At 35.0% G+C, this 10,892-nt stretch overlaps 1 protein-coding gene across 1 annotated transcript; it reads left to right on the top strand.

Annotated features, from left to right (window-relative positions):
- The first annotated feature begins 1,296 nt into the window (after nucleotides 1-1,296).
- On the top strand, nucleotides 1,297-2,262 carry LOC110200564 (olfactory receptor 52N4-like). Its single transcript, XM_020975925.1, has one exon. The coding sequence runs from the start codon at nucleotides 1,297-1,299 to the stop codon at nucleotides 2,260-2,262; it is 966 nt and encodes a 321-aa protein (XP_020831584.1).
- The last annotated feature ends 8,630 nt before the right edge of the window (nucleotides 2,263-10,892 follow it).

The raw sequence follows: 10,892 nt of genomic DNA, 5'->3' as shown, positions 1-10,892 counted from the left end.
TTAGCCTGGAAATGAGAATGTGTGAATAGTAAGAGATTTAGGTCACAGCTGATTTCAAATATTTTAAGGTCTGTTATGTGAAAGAGGGATTCGATTTGTTCCACTTGGCCCCAGAGGACAGAGTTAGGAACAATGGCTAATGTTGCAAAGACATTTAGATTTGTTTAAGTCAGGGATGGGGAACCTGAGTTCTGGAGGCCACATGTGATCTTCTAGGTCCTTGGGTGCAGCTTTTTGACTGAATCCAAGTTTTATGGAACAAATCCTTTTATTAAGAGGATTTATTCTGTGAAGTTTGGATTCAGTCAAAGGGCCACACTTCAGGATGGAGAGGATTACATGTGGTCTTGAGGCTGCAGGTTCCTCATCCCTGGTTTAAGGGAAAGCATATTAAAAGTTATAGCTATCCCAAAGGAGATTAGTTGCTTTGGTAGGTCATTGTTCTTCATTTGGAGGAGAGACCTTGGTCTAATGGGAAGTAGACAAAATTTTCCTTGAGGTCATTTCTATTCTTGAATTCTGTGTGTCTGAGTAGTCCTGATCAGCTGGTAGGTACAGAACGAAGGGGATTAGTATTAGGTTGAACTAGGAGGTTGGATACAGATGGTGGAGAGTTTTAAATTTCAGTCTAAGGATTTTAGGCTTTAGTCATTACCACCAAATGTTTGTTACAAAGTCATAAGCTTTGTTAACAATAGGCAAATAATTAAGAAACAGATTTTTATGGATTTTTGGAAGTCACAGAAATAACGGAAGGAATTGTTTTGAAAATATATGATTTAACCTCCCCCTGATGAAGTAGAAAAATATGCACAATCATGGGTGTAGGAAATATTACATACATATATATATATATATATATATATATATATATATATATATATATACATATGCACATCTGTGTACATATATTTGTATACAAAAAGAGATCTACAGGCATAAATTCTCTGGGCTTAGGCTACAAAGAATGTCTATTTATTACTGCATATATATTTTATTACATATGCAGTGAACGGCATGTGTATTTGTGCATATATGTATATGTTATACATAATATACATACATAAATAAAATGTAAGAATGAAGTCTCTGAACTTAGGCTAAAAAGATGTTTATATTGTTATTACATATCTTTAAGGTAACTGTGAAAGGTCACAAAAGGCTTTGAATTTGATTAATTCCTTTGTACTAGATTAAAGAGGAAATGGAGAAAGAACAAATTTTTTTCCCCACATTCTCTTCCCCTAGAGGGAGACACAGCAACTGAAAGCTGAACAGGACAATCACATACCTGTCATGCAAAGGGTCAATGGCACTCCTCTGACTCCAGTTTCATTCATCTTGAATGGAGTTCCAGGACTAGAGGACAAGCATATCTGGATCTCCCTGCCATTCTGCTCCATGTATATTGTAGCCATGGTGGGGAACTGTGGACTTCTCTACCTCATTCGTTATGAGGAAACCCTACATCGGCCTATGTATTTCTTCCTTGCCATGCTTTCCTTCACTGATGTGGTCATGTGCACAAGCACACTGCCCAATACACTTGGGATCTTCTGGTTTAACCTCAAGGAGATTGATTTTAATGCTTGTCTGACCCAGATGTTCTTCATCCATACCTTCACAGGGATGGAATCTGGGGTCCTTATGCTCATGGCTCTGGATCGCTATGTGGCCATCTGCTACCCACTGCGCTATGCCACCATCCTCACCAATCCTATCATTGCCAATGCTGGGTTCATTACATTCATGAGGGGAGTGATACTTGTAATCCCATTCTCTTTCCTCACCAAGCGACTGCCTTTCTGCCAAGGCAATGTCATCCCTCACACCTATTGTGACCATATGTCTGTGGCCAAGATTTCCTGTGGCAATGTTAAAATCAATGCTGTGTATGGTCTCATGGTTGCCCTCTTGATTGGGGGCTTTGATATTTTCTGTATCACAGTGTCCTACACTATGATCCTCCGGGCTGTGCTCAAACTGTCATCAGCAGATGCTCGACAGAAAGCCTTTGGGACATGTACATCTCACATCTGTGCCATTGTATTCTCTTATACCCCAGCTTTCTTTTCATTTTTTGCACATCGTTTTGGGGGTCACAAGGTCCCTCACTCCCTCCACATTATTATGGCCAACATCTATCTCCTTCTTCCCCCAACTATGAACCCCATTGTTTATGGTGTGAAAACCAAGCAGATCTGGGATTGTGTTATAAGGCTTTTTTCAGGATCCAAGGATATTAAGTCACATGGCATCTGAATCAAAAATCCATTGATGAAGACAAAGGAAATACAATTCTCTGCTACTTAGGAGGACTGAATGAGCTTTGTCATCTCACTACCTTGCTCTGGTGGATTCTGCATTGACTCTATTCTCCTGGCTTCAATTTGCCATGATTTAAAAAAAAAACACTATATGGAGCCAACCTCAGGAGATAGTGGGAAGACTTGAAATTTTAGCACCTGCAGCTGTATAGGAGAATGGGCAGTGAGCAACCTTCAATTTGTTGATTAATTAACTTTCTTCCCAAAGCCCAGGGATCATGTCAGTGTGGTTATCATTTGAATTACTCTTGATGAGCACAGAGTAACAGCTCAACATTCATGAAAACAGGGAAAGTTTATAGTGTAGAATAAAGAATAAGAACCAGTGGCAGGATGGAGGAACTCTTTTTTTTTTTTTTGCCTTGGCAATCCATTACATGTGTCTTTAATTCTGGTTAGGAAAAAACCATCCATTTTATTGCTTCTGGTATAAAGAATCACCTCCTTAATGGTATATATGGATATAAAATTGAATCATTCTGCCTTCTCCATCATCTGTCAACATTACCCTATTGTCTCTTAATAGTAAGCGAATACATTTCCTCTTCACTTACTCTTGACATAGTTTAACTTCTCCTTCTGCCCATTTTTTTATGTCATAACCCTTTATTTAAAAGCTTAGTTCATTCTAGATTTTAATTTATTTGGCATGATTCTTATTCATCAATAACAGATTATTTTAAAATTTTGATTATATGTTCCTTCTTCTTACATTTCCCTTATGTTCTGTAGATTATTTTAAAGCAAGTAAACTGTAATATATATTCTTAAAATGTGCATTCGTATTTGCTTTTTTCTAATTAAATTGTAACACAGGGAATTGTTTTTTTTTTCAAAATTTCTGACTAGTCAAAACTTCTGTAAGATGATGATAAGTGGTTTTGTCTATAACAGTCACCTCTAGTACTTCAAAATAGCAATACATGAGCTAAATATGCCCATTAATAAAATATATAGCCAGAAGAAAAGGGGAAAGTCTATATAAGCCTTGTGAAATAAAATCAGAGTGCTCAGGGATCTAATCTCCAGTCACAATGTAGACCATAACATGCCCAATGTGAAAGGCCTGGAAAAGCCTTCAATTTGAAGTGTTTTCATTGCAAATGGCATTTTCTGCCATTCTCACTTTAGCAGTGACTCAGTCTAATCACTGCAAATGTAGTTTAATGAGGATAGATAATTGAAATTTCCCAGTTCTGAGGTAAAGAGGGCAATGAAATGGAGAATTGGAGAGAACCCAGGAATCTAGAACCAGAATCTAGAATCTAGAACCTTATCAATGTTGTGGGTCTCAACCCAGCTGCAACAACTATATCAAGGAATTTCCATGTGGCAGGTAGCTAGCAGGTCTCCTCATCCCTCAAAAAAGGAAACAACTGAAGTCATCCAACTCTAGAAAGAAGAAATGGGTGACAATGTCTGAGAGTAAGGGTCAAATATTGTAAAGACCTAAGGTAAAGCTACCTGGAAAAGAAAGGGGGAAGACAAGAAAGCTGACAAGAGAAAGGTTGGAAATAGATCCAGCCAACAAACAGATCAATGAGACACTGAAAGAGAGAAGGAAAACGTGTGTATATATATATATATATATATATATATATATATATATATATATATATACACACACACCTGCACACACACATATACACATATATATGTATGTATATATGTATATACATACACATATATCGACAAAACACAACAAATATTATGCAGTGATAGAAAATGAACTAGAAACAACTAAAAAGTAGGACAAACTCTATGGGACCTTGAGAAATAATGTAACAACAAAATGAAATTCTGGAATACTTCCAAAGAGAAAGGAATAAAAATAAGATAAATTAGAATGTAAATTAGAACTCTCATAGAAGAAATCAATAATAATAATAATAAAAAAGATCACCTAGACAGTGCAGCTTTCCAAAATAGTAGAAGCTCTGAAAATGAAAACACATTTTCCACTCAAAAACAGAGAAATGGAAGAAAACATAATAGAACTGAAACAAAAGAAAATATTTTAGAATACTATCATAGATCATAAGACTGTGGATCTAGATCAGAGAGGAAACTCAAAGATAATATTGTCCAGTGCCCTCCCTTTACAGATGAGGAAAGCAAAGTGCACAAAAAGTTTAAGTGACTTTCCCAAGTTCACATTTGATAGTGCATAACGAATTCAGAACTGATCCCAGGTCCTCTAACTCTGAGCTCATGAATATTTCCATTTCTATTCTGCCATGTTATCTTCTAATGATGATGATGATGATAGCTACCATTTATATAATGATTTAAGGTTTGTAAATTACTTTATGTATATTAACTCAATTGATTCTCATAACACCCACTGAGGTAGGTAATATAATTACCCCTATCATGGAAGAGGAAGCTGACACAGAGAGGTTAAGTGACTTGACAAAGGTCACACAACTATTAAGTATCTGAGTCAAGATTTGAACTTGGGTCTTTTTAATTGCAAGCCTTCAGTCTATCCACTCCACCACCCTAGCTCAACCAAAATCTAACACATGACTTCTATACATGCCAAAGTGACTAATATTGAATGTGATATGCACAGATTTGCTTGAAGTTCATATTATTTGAGAAAAGTGTAATGAATTAGAAAGTTTTCATCCCAAATGAGAATCAATAAATAAGACAATTACTCAGAAGTACAAAAAGTAAATAAAATATTGATTGATAGAATATATCAGGAGAGGCAAATTCCAAACTATTGAATGTGATAGTTAAATTTCATAAATCAACTCTTAAATAACAAGTATTTCAAGTAGCTGAGAGAAAATCCTTCAGCCATTAAGGAAAATTAACTCATACAGCTCAGGACTACTCCTTAATTATAAGAGATCAAAGAAGAGATTGATTAAGGAGAAATATGATATTAAAAAACAAGAATGATAAACTCTCAAAATAAAATGAGAGAATGGAAGAATCTATAGAAAACACAACCCCCAAATTTGCTGCACAACAAAGAACACATTTGAAAAATTAAGAAACATGGAGTAAAACTTAAGTGCTAAGATAAAATTTACTATATATAAGGCAATGATAAAAACAAAGATGTTGAATACAGGCATGAAAGTTCACATACAGGAAAGACAATAGATAAACTGCATTTTGAAATTTGTTATCATTATCAAAAAGTGCTATCATTAATAAATATGTAACAAATGAGATATTGAATAAATTCCCTTTGTAAAAAGTAAGCCAAATTCAAAGAACTGGAAATTGAGAGGATGCCCATCAATTGGGGAATGGCTGAGCAAGTTGTGGTATATGAATGAAATGGAATACTATTGCGCTATAAGAAATGATGAACAGGCTGACTTCAGAAAAACCTGGGAAGACTCATATAGTCTGATGCTGAGTGAAGTGAGCAGAACCAAGAGGACTTTGTACACAATAGCAGCCACGTTATGCAATGACTAAGAATGTTAAACTGAACCCTTCTCAGCATTACGAGGATCTAAGACATCTCCAGAGGCCTCGGCATGGAAAATGCTGTCCACATCCAAAGAAAGAACTATGGAAGTCGAATCGCTCTCACTTATTTTTACCTTCTGTTGAGTTTGGTTTCATCTTTCTGATGGTCCCTCCTATTGGTTTTAATTTTTACTTACAACTTCACCAATGTGAAAATATGTTTAATGGGTATGTAAATGTAAAGCCTATGTCAGATTGTGAACCATCTTGGTGGGGGGGGGGAGAAAAAGGGAGAAAAAATTTTCAACTCAAAAGCATATGAAAAAAAATTAAAGAGATATGGAAAAAAAAAGTAAGCCAAATTGCATTAAAGATGATAATATGATAATTGTATAGGATATTAAGCTTCCTATTTTAGGGGCGTATGAAGCTTACAGAAAAACAAAAAAAAATGAAGACATATAGATAAATAAACTATTGAAAAGTAGATTTGACTTATAACAGGATAGAATAGAACTTAAAAACACAAATAGCAATGTAGAAAAACAAACATGCTGTAGAATTTCTCAAGAGAAATAGAAGCTATGAGAAAATCACTAGCATATTTAGAAGCCAAAAATATAGAAGTAGAGAATTTTTTTTATTGGAAGAAAGAAAAATTAAGAAAATTGAAGTCAAGGTACTGACATTGAAAATAACACATCAATAATAAAGATCATATATTTTCCCAAAAAATAAAAACAAAGAAGACAAAGAAAAAACTTTATTACCTCAATGCAAGAAATAATGCAAGAAAATTGTCCAGACCTTCTGAATAGAGAAGTAGTGAGAATTCACAGATCACAGTTAGAAAAGGATACAATATGTTTCAAAATCCAATACAGGTATCGTTTAAATATAACTATTGGTCTGCTACATAATAAAAATTGGCCAAATACTATGTGATTGACCTAAACAACAAATTTTATAAGCAGACTGCAGAAAACCTTCAAATATGAAAGAAAACAGAAAACCACTATTGCGCATTCACAAGAAATTGGGGAAAGAAATGGAATGGTGCCTTCCAAAATACAGAGGAGCTCAAGTTGAAAGCAGAAATGGCATATTCTACAAATCTAATATTAATCACCCATGACACAATATGGTCATTCAACAAAAGAGAGATTTTGAGACATTCCAGAAGGAAAAAAAAGCATAGAGTGGATTATATAAATATGAAACAGCCAACTACTAGCCGTAGAAGACAAATAATCAATTCAATTATCAAGAAAAAAGAGGTAAGGTGATGTAATGGATAGTCAACTGGCCCCTGAATCAAGAAGACCTGGGTTCAAGTTTTCCCACTGATACATACCAGATGTATGACCCTGGGCATGCTACTTAACATCTGTGTCCTCAGAAAACTCTCTGAAACTACATGTTGCAAAACAGGTACCAGTCTGCATGGATAAAACTTTAGTGTCTGAGAGAGTGGCATACAAATGAAATCCTAGATCTAGGTATGGCATTGGAGAGAGCAACGGGGGGGGGGGAGAAGAGAGAGACAGAGACAGAGACAGAGAAACAGAGATAGAGAGAAAGACAGAGAGAAAGATACAGCAAGACAAAGAGATAGAGAGTAAAGCCATAAGCTGTCAACAATAGGTAACTAAATAAGAAACAGATTTTTATGAATTTTGGAAAGTCACAGAAATAACAGAAGGAATTGTTTTGAAAATATATGATTTAACTTCCCCGTGAGGATGTGGAAAACTATGCTGAAATCAAACTATGCAAACTATAGCAGAACTATATAGAAAGTAAAATAGAAAAACAGGAGTAAAGCAACATTGCCTAGAATGTCTCAAAAGCTAAAGGAGAAATTTTCAAAAATTGGCTCAATCTAGATGGCCATAAATTTCTTTAGCCACTTATCCATCTTCAGCACATCAATGTGGAACCACCTGTTTCACCACTTAGAAACTGACTGTCTGATGGGACTTTCTGGAAGGAGTCCTAACAAATTCTTTTTTGATACAAATATGGTGCTGATACCCAAACTGGGAAGAGCCAAAACAGAAAAAGAAAATCACAGAACAATTTCCCTATTTAATATAGAGGCAAAAATTTTAAATAAAACATTAGCAAAGAGAAGGGTAATACACTATGACAGGTAGGATTTATACCAGGAATGTGGGGTTGGTTCAATATTAGGAAAACTCTCAGCATAATTGACCATATCAATAACAAAACTAACAGAAATCATATGATTATCTCAATAGATACAGAAACACCTTTTGACAAAATACAACATCCATTTCTATTAAAAATCCTAGAGAACATAGGAATAAATGGAGTCTTCCTTAAAATGGTAAGTATCATTTATCTAAAACAATCAGCAAGCATTATATATAATGGTGATACACTAAAAGCATTTCCAATCAGATTAAGGGTAAAACAAGGATGCTCATTATCACCACTGTTATTCGATATTGTTCTAGAAATGTCAGCTTCAGTGACAAGAGAAAAAAAAAGAAATTGAAGGAATTAGAATAGGCAAAGGACAAACCAAGCTATCACTCTTTACAGATTGTATAATGGTATACTTAGAGAACCCTAGAAAATCTAGTTTAAAAAAAACTACTTGAAATAATAAACAACTTCAGCAAAGTTGCAGGATATAAAATAAACCCACATAAATCATTGGCATTTCTATGTATTACTCACAAAGCCCATCATGAAGAGATAGAGAAATTCCACTTAAAGTTATTGTAAACAAATGAAATATTTGGGAGATAGAGAAATTCAATTTAAAGTTATTGCAGACATTTAAATAAAATATTTGGGAGTCTATCTGCCAAGACAAAACCACAAACTCTAGGAACACAATTACAAAACAGTTTTCAGATAAATAAAGTCAGATCTAAATAATTGGAAAATATCAGATGCTCACGGGTAGGCTGAGGTAGTATGATAAAAATGACAATTCTAACAAAATTAATTTACTTATTCAGTGCTATACCATTTAAACCAAAAATTATTTTATAGAGCCAGAAAAAATAATAATGAAATTCATCTGGAAGAACAAAAGGTCCAGAAAATCAAGGGAATTAATGAAAAGAAATGCAGGGGAAGGTGGCCTAGCCATACCAGTTCTTAAATTGTATTATAAAGCAGTAATCATCAAAACTACTTGGTACTGGCTAAGAAATAGAGTGGTGGGTCATTGGAATAGTTGGATAGACTAGACACAGTAGTCAATGACTATGGTAATCTACTGTTTGATAAACCCAAAGACTCCAGCTTCTGAGATGAAAACTCACTTTTTAACAAAAATTGCTGGGAAAACTGGAAAATATTATGCCAGAAACTAGGCATAGACCAACATCTTATACTGTATACCAACATAAAGTCAAAATGAATACATGATTTAGATATGAAGGTTGATCCTATAAGCAAACTAGGAGAGCAAAGAACAGTTTACCTGTTAGATTGATGGAGAAGGGAAGAATTTATGACCAAACAAGAGATAGAGAACATTATGAAATGCAAAATGGATAATTCTGATTACATTAAATTGAAAAGTGTTTTTGCACAAAGCCAATGCGACCAAGATTAGAAGGAAAGCAGGAAGCTGGGAAACAATTTTTATAGCCAGTGTCTATGATGAAGGCCTCATTTCCAAAATATCTAGAAAACTGGATCAAATTTTTAAGAATACAAAATGATTACCCAATTGATAAATGGTCAAAGGATATGAACAGACAGTTTTCAGATGAAGAAATTAAAGCTATCTGTAGTCATCTGAAAAAATGCTGTAAATCGCTATTGATTAGAGAATGCAAATCAAAACAGCTCTGAGGTACCACCTCACACCTATCAGATTGACTACCATGACAAAACAGGAAAATGATAAATGTTGGAGAAGATATGGGAAAATTGGAACAGTAATGCATTGTCGGTGGAGTTGTGGACTGATCCAACCAACCATTCTGGAGAGTAATTTGGAAGTATATCCAAAGGGCTATCAAACTGTGCATACCTTTTGACCCAGCAATATCACTTCTAGGGCTGTATCCCAAAGAGATCATAAAAAAGGGAAAAGGACCCACATGTACAAAAATAATTATAGCAGCTATTTTTGTGGTGGCCAAGAATTGGAAATTGAGGGAACATCCATTGGGGAATGGCTGGACAAGTTGTGGTATATGAGTGTAATGGAATACTATTGTTCCATAAGAAACAATCAGCAGGTGGACTTCAGAAAAACCTGGAAAGACTTAAATGAACTGATGCTGAGTGAAGTGAGCAAAGGCAGGAGAACATTGTACACAGTAAAAGCAACATTGTGTGATGATTAACTTTGATAGCCTTAGCTCTTCTCAGCAATGCAAGGATCTAAGACAACTCCAAAAGACTAATGCTGGAAAATGCTATCCACATACAAAGAGAACTATGGAGTATAAATGCAAATCAAAGCAGATTATTTTCTCTTTTTTTTTTATTTGTTACTTCTTTCTTGTGGTTCCTCCCATTGGGTCTATTTCTTTACAACATGACTAATGTGAAAATATGTTTAATGTGAATGTATATGTAGAGTCTATATCAGATTGCACTCTGTCTTGGGGAAGAGAAGAGGGGAGGGATAGGGGGAAATTCAAAACTCAAAACCTTATGGAAGTGAATGTTGCAAACTAAAAATAAATAAATTAATTAATTTAAAGAAAATAAAAATAAAATAAAAGGGCCAGATGATAGAGCTGCCTGCACTTTTAGAATCATATGAATTCCTGTTGCTTCCTGAACGTTCATTCCTTTTTCTCCCCACTGGGGAAGCTTCTGTCTGAGGAGGCAAGCACAATTGCAGTTACCAAAGCTTAGCATGTAGAGAAGGAAAAATAGGGAAAACTGGCCATGGGAGAGCTTTGAAATCGAATGACCACAAACTACAAGAAACCTTTCATAGGATCATAGGATTATAGATACAAGGCTGGGGGAGGGAACCTTAGGGCCCTTAGTCCAACCCCCTAAGTTTAAAGGTAAAGAAACCAAGGCCCAAAGGGATTAAGTGACTTGCCCAAAGTCATGTGTAGGATGTGTCAGAGGTGGAACTTGAACCTAGGTCTTCTGAATCCAGAGCTAAGAATC

The sequence above is a fragment of the Phascolarctos cinereus genome, unplaced genomic scaffold (genome assembly GCF_003287225.1).
Source record: "Phascolarctos cinereus isolate Bilbo 61053 unplaced genomic scaffold, phaCin_HiC Scaffold_726;HRSCAF=1367, whole genome shotgun sequence".
Lineage (NCBI taxonomy): Eukaryota > Metazoa > Chordata > Mammalia > Diprotodontia > Phascolarctidae > Phascolarctos > Phascolarctos cinereus.
Note: the sequence above shows the minus strand (reverse complement) of the source record. Positions and strands in the feature narration are given on the sequence as shown.

Bases quoted from the DNA above. Each gene is read 5' to 3' on its own strand.
- LOC110200564 (XM_020975925.1), top strand. From the start codon at position 1,297: ATGCAAAGGGTCAATGGCACTCCTCTGACTCCAGTTTCATTCATCTTG.